Genomic DNA, 17,836 nt, shown 5'->3' with positions numbered 1-17,836 from the left:
GCTTCTTAATAATGCGTTCAGTATTACCCTGTACAAGGTAGTAAAAAATACACAGTGGTGATTAGATAAAGCAACATCAACAATAGAGGATATGTCAATAGAAAGCCCTTTGGTAATGTCCAGGTCCAGAGTATGGCCGCGGTTATGGGTGGGTCCAGTAACATGGGATTAGGATGTGCATAGTGAGTAGTACAAGAAGGGATTCCTGTAGAGAGCCCAACAGCAGTGAATCATGGGTAATGTAGTGTGAATGGGGTGAATAGACTACAAAGGCAGCAGCTAGTTGAAAGCCCAGTGGATTAGTATTGTGTTGGTTTGAATGGAACCTTGTTGTACTGTAGGGTTAGTTAGCTTGCCTGGGGGAACTGTGAATTGTGAGCATGTCAGGTATGTATCTCTATGTCAACATGACCTTGGAGCCTCAACAGTCTTGCATGGCCTTGTGTGTGTCTATGTGTGTCCCTCTGCTTGGCAAAAGTAGTTTGCCACACTCGTACAGCAGAGTTCGGCCTGTATTGTCTGTGCTCAGAGGCCGAACATTTATCCTCTCTCTCTCTCTCTCTGTCTCTCCCTCTCTCTCCTCCCCATTTCTCCCTCTCGCTCTTCTCCCTATCTCTCCCTCCCTCGATCTCTTCTCTATTCCCCCCTCTCTCTCCTTCTCTCCTGTATCTCTCTTATCCTCTCTCACGCGCTCCCTCTCTATTAGAGCAGAGCGTGGAAGACTGATACATTCTGAGCGGAGGAATGGAGGGGGGAGAGAGAAAGGCGAAGACATTCAATTCACTCACAAGGAGCCTTGATATTAATCTATAGAAAGAGAAAGACGGACTGACAGACAGAAAACCTAGGCCACACTGAGATATCTGACTTTGTACTAATTGGTATATATGTTCAACTTTTAGTCATGGTCTAAAGGAATTCCTTAGCAATTTTACAACAGTTGGTTTCCTTCAGGTCAAATGTGATTTTCCTCCGCTTTTCTTTTTGAATGTATGTAATCTATAGTATGTAGTAGAAGTTTAGAGAGCGGTATGGGGAAGACCTGTGGCTGCTGACACAGAAGTATTCAACCAAACACAATTTCCAGTCAGCGTCCTATTGTGATTGTACAATATGCACACACGCACGCATACATGCACACACACACACACGCACAGTATAAACACTCAACCCCCTCCTGTACTCCCTGTTCACCCATGACTGCGTGGCCACAGGTCAAACTCAATCATCAAGTTTTCTGATGACATAACAGTGGTAGGCCTGATTACCATCAATGACGAGATAGCGAGAGCCCTGGCGGAGTGGTGCCAGGAAAATAACCTCTCCCTCAATGTCAACAAAATGAAGGAGATGATTGTGGGCGACAGGAGACAGCAGAGAGAGCACGCCCCTATCCACATCAACGGGGCTGCAGTGGAGAGTGTGAAAAGCTTCAAGTTCCTCAGAGTGTATGTCACTGACGACTTGAAATGGTCCATTCACACAGACAGTATGGTGAAAAAGGCGCAATAAATTTGGCTTGTCCCATAAGACCCTCACAAACTTCTACAGATGTACCATTGAGAGCATCCTGTCAGGCTATATCACCCTGTATATCACCTGGGTTAAATCATCATACTGTTTTAACCACTTCATATGTAAATACTGTATTCTAGTCATGGTCATCCTATATAACTACTGCTGTACACACCTTTTCTATTCATATACTGTCTATACTGTCTAAACACACCATTATATTATACAAAACATGAAGGACACCTACTCTTTCCATGACATAGACTGACCAGGTGAATCTAGGTGAAAGCTTTGGTCCCTTATTGATGTCACTTGTTAAATTAACGTCAATCAGTGTAGATGAAGGGGAGGAGACAGGTTAAATACGTTTTTTTTAAGCCTTGAGAGACATTTGGGACATGGATTGTGTATGTGTGACATTCAGAGGGTGAGTGCACAAGACAAAAGTGCTGCTGTGTTTTTCACACTCAAGTTTCCCGTGTGTTTGAAGAATGGTCCACCACCCAAAGGACATCCATCCCTGACCTCAACCCCGTCGAACATTTTTGGGATGAATTGGAACGCCGACTGCATGCCAGGCCTAATAGCCCAACATCAGTGTCCGACCTCACTAATGCTCTTGTGGCTGAATGGAAGCAAGTCCCCGCAGCAATGTTCTAAAATCTAGTGGAAAGCCTTTCCAGAAGAGTGGAGGCTGTTATAGCAGGGGAGGGGGGTTCGACAAGCAGGGGTCCATATACTTTTGGTCATGTAGTGCATATGTACACAGAGCATTCGGAAAGTATTCAGAACCCTTGACTTTTTACACATTTTGTTATATTACAGCCTTATTCTAAAACAGATTACATTTATTTGTTTCCTCGTCAATCTACACACAATACCCCATAATGACAAAGCAAAAACAGGTTTGTAGAAATATTTGCTAATTTATTAAAAATAAAAACTGAAATAACATATTTACATAAGTATTCAGACCCTTTACTCAGTACTTTGTTGAAGCACCTTTGGCAGTAATTACAGCCTTGAGTCTTCTTGGGTATGACGCTACAAGCTTGGCACACCTGTATTTGGAGAGTTTCTCCCGTTCTTTTCTGCAGATCTTCTCAAGCTCTGTCAGGTTGGATGGGGAGCGTTGCTACACAGCTATTTTCAGGTCTCTCCAGAGATTTTCGATCGGGTTCAAGTCCGGGCTCTGTACTTTGCTCCGTACTTCTTTGTCTCGATCCCGACTAGTCTCCCAGTTCCTGTCTCTGAAAAACATTCCCACAGCATGATGCTGCCACCACCATGCTTCACTGTAGGGATGGTGCCAGGTTTCCTCCAGACGTGACGCTTGGCATTCAGACCAAAGAGTTCAATCTTGGTTTAATCATATGAAAAAATCTTGTTTCTCATGATCTGAGAGCCTTTAGGTGCCTTTTGGCAAACTCTAAGTGCGCTGTCATGTGCCTTTTTACTGAGGAGTGGCTTCCGTCTGGCTACTCTACCATAAAGGCCTGATTGGTGGAGTACTGCAGAGATGGTTGTCCTTCTGGAAGATTCTCCCATCTCCACAGAGGAACTTTAGAGTTCTGTCAGGGTGATCATTGGGTTCTTGGTCACATCCCTGACCAAGGCCCTTCTCCCCCGATTGCTCAGTTTGTAATGTGACAAAACGTTGAAAAAGTCAAGGGGTCTGAATATTTTACGAATGCACTGTATGTATGTCTCTCTCTCAATTCAATTTCAATTTAAGGGCTTTATTAGCATGGGAACATATGTTTACATTGCCAAAGCAAGTGAAATAGATAATAAACAAATTTGAAATAAACAATGAATAAAAAATAACAGCAAACATTACACTCACAAAAGTTCCAAAACTATAAAGACATTTCAAATGTCATATTATGTGCAAATTTTATTTTTTTTAATTTTACCTTTATTTAACTAGGCAAGTCAGTTAAGAACCAATTCTTATTTTCAATGACGGCCTAGGAACAGTGGGTTAACTGCCTTGATGAGGGGCAGAACGACAGATTTGAACTTGCAACCTTTCGGTTACTAGTCCAACGCTCTAACCACTAGGCTACGCTGCCGCAAAAGGGAAATAAACATAAATAATGGTGATATTTACAGTGGTGTTTGTTCTTCACTGGTTGCCATTTTCTTGTGGCAACAGGTCACATCTTGCTGCTGTGATGGCACACTGGTATTTCACCCAATAGATATGGGAGTTTATCAAAATTGGGTTTGTTTTCAAATTCGTTGTGGATCGGTGTAATCTGAGGGAAATATTTGTCTCTAATATGGTTATACATTTGGCAGGAGGTTGGGAAGTGCAGCTCAGTTTCCACCTCAGTTTGTGGGCAGTGTGCACATAGCCTGTCATCTCTTGAGAGTCAGGTCTGCCTACGGTGGCCTTTCTCAATAGCAAGGCTATGCTCACTGAGTCTGTACATTAGTCAAAGCTTTCCTTAAGTTTGGGGCAGTCACAGTGGTCAGGTATTGTGTGTGTGTGTGTCTCTCTCTCTCTCTCTGACATTGCTTGTTTTGCTAGTTCTTTATTTTTTGGATGTGTGCGTATTGTTTTGTATTGCTAGGTATTACTGCACTGTTGGAGGTAGAAACACAAGCATTTTGGTGCACCGGCGATAACATCTTCAAATATGTGTACACGACCAATAAACATTTTATTGGATTTGAACACACAATCCAGGCCTCTCTGTCCATTTAAAGGCACAATATGTAGCTTTGGGCACAACTTTGTGTATTGGAATCTGCCAGTATTCCTTTGAATCCTCCTAGTAGTTGATTTCAATCAATCAAATGAACTTCTAAAGCCATTTTTACATTAGCAGATGTCAGAAAGTGCTACACAGAAACCCAGCCTAAAACCCCAAACAGCAAGCAATGCAGAAGCACGGGGGCTAGGAAAAACTCCCCAGAAAGGAAGGAACCTAGGAAGAAACCTAGAGAGGGAACCAGGCTCTGAGGGGTGGTTAGTCCTCTTCTGGCTGTGCCAGGTGGAGATTCTAAGTATAAGTACATGGCCATTAAAGCCAGATTGTTATTCAAGATTTTCATAGGTGTCCAGCAGGGTCAAATAATAATCACAGTGGTTGTAGAGGGTGCAACAGGTCAGTACCTCAGGAGTAAATGTTAGTTGGCTTTTCATAGCCAAGCATTCAGAGGTCGAGACAGCAGGTGCGGTAGAGAGAGAGAAAGTCGAAAACAGCTGGTCCGGGGAAATGTAGCATGTCCGGTGAACAGGTCAGGGTTTCATAGCCGCAGGCTGGGTCAGCAGTACGACAAGGTGGACTGGGGACAGCCAGGAGTCATCAGGCCAGGTAGTCCTGAGGCATGGGCTCAGGTTCTCCGGGAGAGAGGGAGAATTTAGAGGGAGCATACTTTAATTCACACAGGACACCAGATAAGATGGGAGAATTACACCAGCTATAACAGCCTAAACCAATCCCCCCCGGCACATGTGACTATCGCAGCATAGATACCGGAGGCTGAGACGGGGAAGCCAGGGACGATTGATTGATTGCTGTTGTATTCTCTTGGATTGGGAAGTGTGTTTTTGTATGTTTGTGTGTGTCATACCCGTATACCCTGGTATTTAAAGTGACCATGCAGCAGCAGTTAACCTTCATCGTATCTGTTGCCTTCGTCACACGAGCTGACTCATACAATACGAGGTCATGTGGAATAAATAAAGTTGCCCACTTATTTTTGGATTGTTCGGTTTAAATAAAGAGGTCTCACTCACCTGATCATTCTTTTACTAATCTCTCATGGACAGACTACTAGATCTGTCATGATGGGATGCACGGGATAATACGCAGCGTTAGTCACTCAGTTTCAAGAAATGGTTTCATACTGTGTACAGTCGTGGCCAAAAGTTTTGAGAATGACACAAATATGAATTTTCACACAGTTTGCTGCTTCAGTGTCTTTAGATATTTTTGTCAGATGTTACTATGGAATACTGAAGTATAATTATAAGCATTTCATAAGTGTCAAAGGCTTTTATTGACAATTACATGAAATTGATGCAAGAGTCAATATTTGTTTTGACCCTTCTTTTTCAAGACCTCTGCAATCCGCCCTGGCATGCTGTCAATTAACTTCTGGGCCACATCCTGACTGGTGGCAGCCCATTCTTGCATAATCAATGCTTGTAGTTTGTCAGAATTTGTGGGTTTTTGTTTGTCCACCCACCTCTTGAGGATTGACCACAAGTTCTCAATGGGATTAACGAGAGAATCACTGACATGATGTCAATTGTTCCTTTTGTGGCAGGGCTGAAATGCAGTGGAAATGTTTTTTGGGGATTCAGTTCATTTGCATGGCAAAGAGGGACTTTGCAATTAATTGCAATTCATCTGATCACTCTTCATAACATTCTGGAGTATATGCAAATTGACATCATACAAACTGAGGCAGCAGACTTTGTGAAAATTAATATTTGTGTCATTCTCAAAACTTTTGGCCACGACTGTATATTATGCGTTTGATATGGTTTTATAATGTCATATGAATTTATATATTTTAAATATCTGTTTGTTTTTGTGTAGATTCGTCAGTGTTCCAAGAGGATGAAGGAATAGAGATGGATTCAGTCAGCTGGACTTCCAACACTAAACTCCCCGGCACCCAATCAGAGACCCCCATTTCCTCTGGACGCTTCTCATCCTGGGTGACCTTTGACGATGACGAGGAGGACAAGCCCCACCTCCACCGCCGGGAGCAGCCATCCCACATACGATTGGATGATCTCAGCCACTTCCAGGATGCCAACAGTAACCTGATTGGTTCTCCTCCCAACGTTTGGAAGCAGAACGGGAACCAGCAGAACCAGAACCGCCACCTCCTGGACCTGACGCCGGACGGAAACCCTCCTAGAACCCTTCTGACTGAACCTAAAACCGCTCCCCTGCTCCCCGGTAGGACTAAACCTTACACCAAGAAGAACCCTTTCCTGTGTGAAGAGTTCAATGACATCCAGCCCTCTCCCATCAACCCCTTTAGTTCCTACTTTGACTGTAAACAGGAAGTGGCATCACAGACTATCCAGAGTAATGGCTCCGCCCACCACCTGGAGAGCTCTCCCTCTGCCTTCTCCTTCAGCTCTCCTTTCTTCCAGTCGTTCAGCTCCCACAGCCAAGAGGCCAAACGAGAGTCCATTCTAGTCTTCTCCTCCGAGTTTGAGCCCACAAGAGGAGGAGGGGAAGAGACAGTCAGCCATGTCACTCCTCCCTTAGACAGACTAGACCTGGATCAGCTGAGAAACCTCCAGATCACAGACCCAGACGATCCAGGTAGCCCCACTCTGCCTGATGACTCAGTGGAGGATGCGGAGGAGGCGAAGGAAGATGGGTTGGAGGGGGAGGATGAGAGCGCCCCCTACCTCCCAGATCACATGACCCCCCAAGATGGCTGGGCCATGCTGCTCCGTATACCAGAGAAGAAGAACATCATGTCGTCACGCCACTGGGGGCCTATCTATGTCCGTCTGTCTGACGGCGGCGTGCTCCAGATGTTCTACGAGAAAGGTCTGGAAAAACCCTTCAGGACCCTGAAACTGGACCCTCGCTACGAGGCGGCTGAACACCGCTTGCAGAACTACGAAGAAGCCGGCCGCGTCCACACGCTAAGTGTGGACCTCGTCCAATACCGCGAGAGGAGGCGAATCCAGCCGAAGTCACCCGTCACCCACCAGCCAATCCGCGAGCAGCTGGTGAAGCTGGGCACCACCTGTTACCACGACTTCCTGAGTTTTCGTCATGCGCTGGTGGAGGTGCTGAGGCGGTTGCCCGCAGTGACGGGTGGGGCATTGACGGGGTCGCCCATAGGGGCGGGGCTGACAGAGGAGGAGGTTCAGGTGGAGGTGAGGGACGAGTTCTACGGGACGGTCGCTGCGGGAGATGGGAGAATTCTGAAGCAGCTTGTGATGACTCGTGTGCACGTGCTGGCCTTCCTCTCTGGGTCGGCAGGCTGCCGCCTCGGACTCAATGATGTGCAGGTAAAAGAGAAGGAGAGCGTGTTAAAACAGATGTCCAGTTACTAGTGAAAGGGGAGGGTGGTTCATGTTGGGTAGCTTATAGGTGTGTGAAAGGTGGATTTTTGTAGGGATCAAATTGGAACCATTGCTGGCTGCTGAGTGGGAGACGGCTCATAATATTGGCTGGAATGGAGTCAGTGGAATGTTATTAAACGCATCAAACACGTGGTCTCCATGCGTTTGATGCCATTCCGTTGACTCCATTCCAGCCATTATTATGAGCCGTCCTCCCCTCAGCAGCTTCCACTGAATCATTGGTATGAGAGGAGGATTTGGATGGTGAGATGTGTACACATCAGCATTTTGGCCCTGGAGTTCTGCAGACACTTATTCAGACAAAGGTACAAACATTGAAATGCATGTACAGTTGAAGTCGGAAGTTTACATTCAACTTAGCCAAATAAAATTAAACTCAGTTATTCACAATTCCTGACATTTAATCATAGTAAAAATTCCCTGTCTTAGGTCAGTTAGGATCACCACTTTATTTTAAGAATGTGAAATGTCAGAATAATAGTAGAGAGAATGATTTATTTCAGCTTTCATTTCTTTTATCACATTCCCAGTAGGTCAGAAGTTTACATACACTCAGTAAGTATTTGGTAGCATTGCCTTTAAATTGTTTAACTTGGGTCAAACGTTTCGTGTAGCCTTCCACAAGCTTCCCACAATACATTGGGTGAATTTTGGCCCATTCCTCCTGACAGAGCTGGCGTAACTGAGTCAGGTCTGTAGGCTTCCTTGCTCGCACACGCCTTTTCAGTTCTGCCCACATATTTTCTATAGGATTGAGGTCAATCAATCAATCAAATGTATTTATAAAGCCCTTCTTACATCAGCTGATGTCACAAAGTGCTGAACAGAAACCCAGCCTAAAACCCCAAACAGCAAGCAATGCAGGTGTAGAAGCAGGTCAGGGCTTTGTGATGGCCACTCCAATACCTTGACTTTGTTGTCCTTAAGCCATTTTGCCACAACTTTGGAAGTATGCTTGGGGTCATTGTCCATTTGGAAGACCCATTTGCGACCAAGCTTTAACTTCCTGACTGATGTCTTGAGATGTTGCTTCAATATATCCACATAAATCTTCCAGCCTCATGATGCCATCTATTTTGTGAACTGCAGCAAAGCACCCAGACAACATGATGCTGCCACCCCCGTGGTTCACGGTTGGGATGGTGTTCTTCAGCTTGCAAGCGTTCCCCTTTTTCCTCCGAACATAATGATGGTCATTATGGCCAAACAGTTCTATTTTTGTTTCATCAGACCAGAGGACATTTCTCCAAAAAGTACGATCTTTGTCCCCATGTGCAGTTGCAAACCGTAATTTGGCTTTTTTTATGGCGGTTTTGGAGCAGTGGTTTTTTCCTTGCTGAGCGGCCTTTCAGGTTATGTCGATATAGGACAAATTTTTACTGTGGATATAGATACTTTTGTACCTGTTTTCTCCAGCATCTTCAGAAGGTCCTTTGCTGTTGTTCTGGGATTGATTTGCACTTTTCGCACCGAAGTACGTTCATCTCAAGGAGACAGAACCTTCCTGAGCGGTATGACGGCTGCGTGGTCCCATGGTGTTTATACTTGCGTACTATTGTTTGTACAGATGAATGTGGTACCTTCAGGCGTTTGGAAATTGCTCCCAAGGATGAACCAGACTTGTGGAGGTCTACAATTTCTTTTCTGAGGTCTTGGCCGATTTCTTTTGATTTTCCCACGATGTCAGAGGCATCAGAGGCAGAGGCACTGAGTTTGAAGGTAGGCCTTGAAATACATCCACAGGTACACCTCCAATTGACTCAAATTATGTTAATTAGCCTATCAGAAGCTTCCAAAGCCATGACATTTTCTGGAATTTTCCAAGCTGTTTAAAGGCACATTCAACTTAGTGTATGTAAACTTCTGACCCACTGGAATTGTGATACAGTGAAATAATATGTCTGTAAACAATTGTTGCAAAATCTAAAATTACGTGTCATGCACAAGTCGATGTCCTAACCGACTTGCCAAAACTATAGTTTGTTGAAAACGAGTTTAGATGACTCCAACCTAAGTGTATGTAATCTTCTGACTTCAACTGTATACATGAAAGTATTAAACCCCCCTCCTGATGTTGTTCCTCTAGGTCAAAGGTAAGGAGGTGGTCTCCAGACACGACATCATCCCCAACACCACCACACGCTGGATTCGCTTACGTGACTGCGAGCTTCATGACGAACACGCAGACGAACTAGAGTTCCTGTCGTCACGCCAAGTTGTCTTCACACCGCCACCCTGCCGCCGCTTTCAGCTGCTCGCCTTCCGCACGGCATTCGCTGAAAAAACCCTCCCCTTCACGCTGCGCACTGTTGCCTCCGTCCGCGGCGCCGAGGTCACCCTGCAGTCCTGGCTGCTGATGTCACAGGGGTTCTCGTCCAATCGGGACACGTTGAACCTCATCCCCTGCGAGAATGTGGCGGTAAAATAATAATAGAACATTGTGTCTCTTGCAGTTTTATTATTGAACTTCACTTCCCTGAGTCATTTGCTAACATTGCTTATCATGCCTACCCCTAGATCCGCTACCCCATCCCTGAGATTTGGGCCAAGAACTTCCGTCGGGACGGGGTGATGGGGGAGAGGTCACTGAAGGCGAGGTTCAACAAGGGTGCCAGCTTCGGCACGGCGAGTACTTCCGGGTCAGAGCCAGTGATGAGGGTGACCCTTGGCACGGCCAAGTATGAACAGGCTTTTAAAGCTGTGGTGTGGAGGCTCAGCCGCCTGCCTGACAAAAACTCTGGTAAGAAGTTGTTGGGGTCATAATTCAGTAAGAGAACTATTTCTATTCTCACTGTATAAATGCAAGAATACACCGCTATTTCACTAGCGGTGCACAAGCCTTTGGTAAGGAGGGAAGGAGTTTGAGGCGATACCCTGCCATTGTCCCTGTGAAAAGGGCTAGATCTATAGTTGTTTTACCAGTCGCACCTGACAGCGGAGAGATGGCTCATTTCAGACACTATTGGTAGGTTTCCCAGACACAGATTAAGCCTGGTCTAAAAACGAACGTTCAATGGAGAATCTCTATTGGAATACAGTAATCCCTCGTTTATCGCGGGGGTTACGTTCCGAAAATGACCCGCGATAAGTGAAATCCGCGAAATAGAAAACTTTTTTTTTTTTTACAATTAGCAACTATTACATGTATACAAATACAGTGACTCACGTGTAGGCCGTTTCGTCGACATTATGGGTTTAGGAGATGTTCGAAATTACAAGATAATTTGGCCAACTTAATGTAAATTTGCCAAGCTGTTTTATGTACGTACACATAACTGCACGAGACGACAAAATGATAGCACAATTCGTAGCATGTTTTGATACAAGAAGCGGGAGTGAGTTTTTAGCGAATCAGAATGCAGAGCACAATGCACCAAAAAAAAAAAAAAAATGCATTATGAAAATCCGCGAAATAGCGAATCCGCGATAAGTGAACCGCGAAGTGGCGAGGGATCACTGTATATGTATTCTCATTCTTCTGACGATCCATTTGAGGTTTCATCACAGTGCCAGGCAGTATTAGTGGAGCTGGTTTATATTTCACCCAGCTCAGAGGGACAGGACATGGGGGGATGTCTCTATTTCACCCAGCAGTGAGAGATTATGAACATTGATCTGTTTCTGCTGTCATTACACTGTGCAGACTGTCAATAGTCCTTACCCCAGGCACGGTCAATATCCTAGTGTGCGTATGTGTTGTAGAGTTGTTTGTGTGTGTGTACATGCAGGCATGTATCCGTGAAGGATTGCGTGCATCTGCGCCTCTGCGTGTGTGTGTATGCGCCCGTGTATGTGTGTGCACCCATGCACGTGTCTGTGCGTGTGCATGAGTTCGCCCGTGTGTGTGTTCTCCCTGGCCCCAGTCCAGTGTTGGTATGTCTCTGTCAGAATGCGGCCCCCTTCAGGCCTTTCAATAGGCTGTCAGCATGGCTGCCTGTCCTGAGAACTGATTGGCCAGTCAAAGCCCTGGCTGTCACCATACATTACCTCACAAACCCACAGGCCACAGGCTTCTATTGTAAATTCATGCTCTGCCACGGGCTGCCCCCCCCCCCCCTTCTATTGCGGCCCCTCTTTTTTTCTCTCTCCTCATTCTCTCCCCCTTTCTTCTTTCTCTCTTTACCCTCTGCCTCTCGTCCCCCTCTCTCACTTTTTGTCCCTCTCTCACTTTTCTTCCCCTTTCCCCTCTCTTTAGCCCTTGCTTCAGCTCCTCTCCCTCCTCCTCATCTCACCCTCTCTACTTAACTGGGCCGGGCCAAGCCTGCCCTCCATTTTCTGTCTCTCTTTCTTTTGTTTGCGCCGTCTTTTGTCTTTCTGTCTGCCTTGCTTTTTCTTTCTCTCTCCTTCTTTTGTGTTCCTTCTTCTTTCTTCATGCTCATTCGTCCCTTCGTTATATGTGTGCTACAGTCCACACAGTGGTGCCAACTCTGGGGCTGTAATTCCCTGCCCAACAAATGAGAGAAGCATGGCGGTACGCTGGTTCACATTTCACTGCTACAGTCCTCTTCTCCAAAAACAGTGTGCACAACAGAGGATATTCTCTCTGACCTCTGACCTCACGGCACTTCCTGTTTTGACCCCTCTTGGTTGCCCGTCTCGTCCGTTCTTCAGTGTTATGATGTTCTTGGCACAACTCTCGCCCTCTCTGTGGCCCTGTCCAGAGACAACTGCTAGCCCCTTCCCCTAGGCACTTCATGAAGACCTGAAATGAATTGGATAGGCATAGCAATAGTTGTGTTGTCACCTGATAAGTTTGATGTAGATTTCAATATTGCTTACGACTATCCAATCTACACGTGTTTAAGGGAAAGGATTTCCTCTCCCTTTCTGTGCTCTGTGTGCGTGCGTGCGTGTCTGCGTGTGCGGACCCACCGGGAGGACAATCCTACTCGACCCAGAGTGATCGCTGATGATGAACGTGTGTGTTTGCGTACGTGGTGTGTGTCGATGTGTTCGTCTGCATGTGCGTTTTAATGTACGTTTGTGTCTCCCCCTGGCAGCGTTGGGTCACCCCCACACCTTCTTCTGTCGTCTGGAGCTGGGTTCGGACCGGGAGGTGCCAGCCTCGCTGCAGAGCCACCTGGAGGTAGAGTTTGACATGCCTGCCGCCTCTGCCTCCAAAGCCACCGTCCGCTCCCTCTCTGTAGAGGACAGGGCAGACGCCAAGAAGTGGATCAACTACAAATCACACTACTCCTACCAGGTAATAGACCCGGGGTGTTTGTGCGTGGCGTTGTAGCCTTTTGTGAATGCGCTGACATGGTAAAATGACATACACACACGTTGGGTGTCCTCCATAACCTTCTGGCTCAGCTGCGGGAGCTGTTTTCTGTTGTGCGTTTGCCCGTCCAAACATGTAATTAGGCACGATGAGCCACCCCCTCTGGCTCCGACTAACAGTAGCTAACACAGTAGTCGGCACAGTTGCCGCAGATCAACACAAACATCAATTTGACGCAGGGCCTGTAACCACAAAGCATCTCAAGAGTAGGGAGTGCTGATCTAGGATCTGTCCTTATGGTCGTATTCATAATGTTCTAAAAGGCTAAACTGATTATAGGTTAGCGCCCGTACTCTGAGACGCTTTATGGATACGGTCCCAGGCCACACGTATAGTACAGTAGGAAAGCCCCGTTATCGTACAGCACAACAGTAGGAGAGCCATGTTATTATACAGTGAGCTACGCTATAGTAGTAATTATAGCAGTGGTTCGGTTCTCCTACAAGTATTATAGGTCACAAGGACCATTCAAATGAAGGATTTTTAAACAAGGTCGATATCCTCCACATTGGTTAATATAAAGTATATTGTAGAGACTGTGTATACAGGTTAATTCCCACGTGTACGCTTAGTAGAATGCGTCAAGAGCACAGCGAGTGTTAGGCAGATGACAGCCGGCGAGGATCAGCTACTAGCGGTCCTATAACTAGTGTGGCTAGCCAGAGCCGAGTCCAACCCAGGGATCTATACCTATATCCAGGTCAAGCCAAGGCATCGGCCAGGGTAGACACCTCACCAGAACAACCCGGTTTACGTGGTAGGCGGCGCTACGCCACTGACCTCTGCTCAGACCTTCCGCATCCTCCGACTTCTCTGTTCTCTATACGGAGACATGGATGGATTGCCTTGATTGTGTGTGGGAATGTGGCATATTATTTTTCTGTCTCATCACTGATCTCACTGTACGGGCTACGATCGCCACCTTGTGGCCAAAGACAATCACACCTTCATTTAGGTAGACGGTATCTCCCACTGATCTCTCATTGTTCTTATACGATACAACTTTATGTCCATGTAGTCACAGCAAACAATGAAAATGTGTCTTCTGCTCCGTTCTTAACCCAACCCCCCCCCCCCCTCCAGACAGCACACATCCCACATACAGCTGAGACTAGCACCGGGTCAAGCTGCATTGCAGTTCTTGTTTTGAGACTCCACAACAGATCTCTAGAGATGTTTTAGTGCTTATAAGCAGTAGGCCTCCATAGGTGTCCTTGCGTTTGCCTTTCTGACCGTTGTCCCTCTTGTCCCTCCTGTCCCCCAGGTGCCTATAGAACAGAAGACAGGCGGCCTCTCAGAGAGCAGCAGCCCTACACTGGACCAGGACCAGCCTGGAGAATGTGCACAGCAGTGAACACACACAGACAGACAGACAGACAGACGGATGTAGGGAGGGCGGGAGGATATGATGACTGTTTTTTTCACAGGAGAAGGGAGAAAAGTCACTTTTTGCACTTTGAAGAACTGTACCGGAGGACTAGTTGGCCGATGTTTGTGCATAGATTGGATGTAGACTGAATGTACACTGGACATAACTGATTCTCGGTAGGTCATCAACTTGACATAGAATGGGTGCTAGACTAGATCTACACTAGACCAAATGGTTATAGACGGGATGTAGACTGGTATGACGAGATGTACTACCACCGGACAGTTTATTAGGTACACCACCCCGTTCACAAATGGATCGCTCCTACAGACAGTGAGTCAGGTGGCCATGGCTTGCTATATAAAGCAGGCAGGCAGGCATCGAAGCATTCAGTTACTGTTCAGTTGAATGTTATAATGGGCAAAACAAGTGACCTAAGCAACTTTGAGTGTGTTATGATCGACGGTGCCAGGCACGCCGGTTCCAGTATCTCAGAAACGTCCAGCCTCCTGGGCTTTTCACGCACAACAGTATCTAGGGTTTACAGAGAAGGAGGCGACAAACAAAAACCATCTAGTCAGCACCAGTCCTGTGGGCAAAAACAGCTCGTTGATCAGAGAGTTTGAAGGAATCAGCGAGAATCGTGCGATTCAGGCGGGCCACAGTCAGGCAAATAACGGCGCAGTACAACAGCGGTGAGCAGAACGGCATCTCGGAACGCACCACTCGTCGGTCCTTGTCATGGATGGGCTATCGCAGCAGACGAGCACACCGGGTTTCATTCCTATCAGCTAAAAACAAGAAGAAGCGTCTCCAGTGGGCACGTGATCACCAACACTGGACAATTGAGGAGTGGAAAAACATTGCCTGGAACATGACAGTGAGTTCAGTTTACTTGAGTGGCCTGGTCAGTCCCCAGACCTGGTCAGTCCCCAGACCTGGTCAGTCCCCAGACCTGGTCAGTCCCCAGACCTCAACCCAATAGAGTATCTTTAGGATGAGATGGAACGGGCTGTTCACAGCATGACTATACCGCCATCCAATCTGCAGCAACTGCGTGATGCCGTCGCGTCCACATGGACCAGCATCCCTGTGGAATGTTTCCGACACCTTGTGGAATGCCCCAAATAATTCAGGCTGTTCTGGAGGCAAAGGGGGGGTCCGACACCGGTACTAGATGGGTGTACCTAATAAACTGGTCGGTGAGTGTAGACTGGACTTTGTTGTAGACTAGATATAAACTGGACTAAGCTGGTTGTAGAATGGATATGACTAGATGTAAACTGGATATAGACTCTACTTAAACTAGTCGTAGACTGGATATGACTAGATGTTAACTGGATATAGACTGGACTGGTTGTAGACTAGGGAAACTCAGCAGGAGGCTAGTTAAGGATCTTGCTTTGTTCATTTGTTTGTTTTCTTAAAAATGCTGATTTGGCCAGACTAGTCTTACTGAGGGAGAGCTATTAGTTTTATATGATGATTCATTTTTTGTGAGTGAATCGGCTTGGCCTTGTGGTCTTACCCCACTGGGGTACAGCAAGGGCAACGTTACAGGTCGTTCAGATAGTGTAGAACAGATGATTGTCTGTGAGAGTCAAATATTGCGGTATGATGGGGATTAGTTTGACATTGTAAAGCCTGGCATTTCAGTAAACCAGGACTTTGAGATAAGTGAAATAAGTGCCCTTATTTCAGGAGTACAGTCATTACAGTCTTAGTGGATTTCATGCACTCCGAGGCTAATCGAAGCACTAGCTAATGTGCTTCTACAGTACGTGTTTGCTTCAGTGTTCATTGACCTTCCACACAATTCTCAATCAATAGATTTAAGAGGCTTACATTAGTTTACATAGTAGAAACAAAATGGCTCTTCAATATGCCACCTAGATTTAAAAAAAATATCCTTTCACGCAGTGTAGACCTTGAAACTTACTAGTTCTATGTATTTTCAACAGTTTTTTTTTTTTCTTCCAGTGTCAGTGTTGGTTCACTATTCAGTATTCGACTGAATGCTCTTGTGTTCAGTCAGGTGTTAGGTAAGCATAAATGCTTTTTGCTTTTCTCTCTCGCAAAGTTGAATGTTCTTCCGAAAGGTCTTCTAGGTACTTTGGTCCTGTCATTTCACATAGTAGTCTTAACCAGTCTATACGTGAGTTAACAACAGTCAATACTGCTATTGGTGATAATGATGATGCAGAGTTCTAATACGCTAACGACAACATACTGTACTTTGGCTATTTTGGTTGTACTTGGTCATATAATGAAAACTGCAGCATTTTTAAAAATATTTTTTGTTTGTTTTTATAAATGTGCTTTACATGTACAATGTGCATCCGTACTACTAACATTGACTCAACGTGAACAAGATACTGTATGTACAAAATATAAATATATTCTGCGATGGACATCATCTCCAGGTCTAAACACTGATGTAGACTTGTTCTAGTGCTCCATTGTGTAGTTGGTCACAATTGTAGGTTACTGTTGTCGTTCAGTTGGTACATTTTGTGCAACAACAAAAAAATGCTTCTTTATGAAAATTGGCCTACTTGAAGCATCTCGAAACATCCCTTAGCAGAGGGAATTTTGTTCTCAACAGCGCAATAAATCAAGCTCAACAAATGTACTGATAAGGGGGGGGGGGGGGGGGGTTGTTGTCGTTTAGGACGATGCACAATGTGTTCTTGTCGCGAGGAAACATGAAATAATGAATTGTAATTGTATAGAGAGTGGATAGTTTATCTTTTTTTTCCTTCTAGATGGTGGACAGGTTTTTCATGTGAAATTTTGTCAAGTGAGTGGAATGTTAGAAAATAGGTCTTAACGGGATCTGGGTTACCTAGTTTACCATCTCTGAGAAAAAAGACATGGAAATGGGTAAATCCAGATCTGGATGGGAAACTAGTCCAGAAAATCATATACAATAGAACATTTGAATCATTTTAAAAGATTTTCAAGCTCAAGATATCTAGACCTCATTTGATTTTCGAAGAAAAGCCTGTTGTATAAAAGCCCAGTACATTTCAATGGTTTTCCAAGAAAGATTTAACTCGTTAGAAAAAAAAATAACTGATGCAGTCTGACAACATTGTCATTTTTATTCTTTATGACAAAACATCATATGACTGCTCTGCTTCTGTGTACCTAAAAAAGATGCATTGTGGGTCATGGGATTAGTCTGTTTTGGTAACATGGTTTTGTGTTCCGTACATCATTAGCTGCAACCTGTAAATAATCCATTCTGCAACACTAGACGGATAAGATCTGTTCCTTTGACAGATCCAATTGGAGTACTCAAGAATGTTAGAGGTATATTTGCTGAAAATGATACTTTAAACTGGAAAAAGGAATTAAATATATTTTTCTCTTGAGTATTGCTTTTTTCTAGCTTTTTTTAACTACACCCAGGAGGCCCTGCAAAAACAATATCACTAACACACAAGACAATTAGAAAATCCTAGAATACACACTGCTACACACTAGCTGTTCTTGCGAATTCCTTTTTCTGCTGTTGCTTTGTTCTCTGTTGCGTTGTTCCTCAACCAAGCTGTGAGCACCTGTTTTCTTCTTATTTACAATGACG

General features: G+C 45.2%; 1 protein-coding gene across 5 annotated transcripts in view; it reads left to right on the top strand.

The window, feature by feature from the left end:
* The window catches only part of ston2 (stonin 2), a 51,615-nt gene extending 33,991 nt beyond the window's left edge, over nucleotides 1-17,624 (top strand). For all 5 annotated transcript variants that reach the window (XM_071365157.1, XM_071365156.1, XM_071365158.1 and 2 more), the window contains 5 exons: nucleotides 6,075-7,522; nucleotides 9,684-10,016; nucleotides 10,115-10,337; nucleotides 12,598-12,800; nucleotides 14,143-17,624. In XM_071365157.1, coding sequence (XP_071221258.1) covers nucleotides 6,075-7,522; nucleotides 9,684-10,016; nucleotides 10,115-10,337; nucleotides 12,598-12,800; nucleotides 14,143-14,232 — 2,297 coding nt within the window. In that variant the 3' untranslated portion in view covers nucleotides 14,233-17,624. The remainder of the gene's footprint in view (nucleotides 1-6,074; nucleotides 7,523-9,683; nucleotides 10,017-10,114; nucleotides 10,338-12,597; nucleotides 12,801-14,142) is intronic.
* The last annotated feature ends 212 nt before the right edge of the window (nucleotides 17,625-17,836 follow it).

Source organism: Salvelinus alpinus, chromosome 25, assembly GCF_045679555.1.
Source record: "Salvelinus alpinus chromosome 25, SLU_Salpinus.1, whole genome shotgun sequence".
NCBI classification, from domain to species: Eukaryota; Metazoa; Chordata; class Actinopteri; order Salmoniformes; family Salmonidae; genus Salvelinus; species Salvelinus alpinus.
This window is presented reverse-complemented; position numbering and strand designations above follow the sequence as displayed.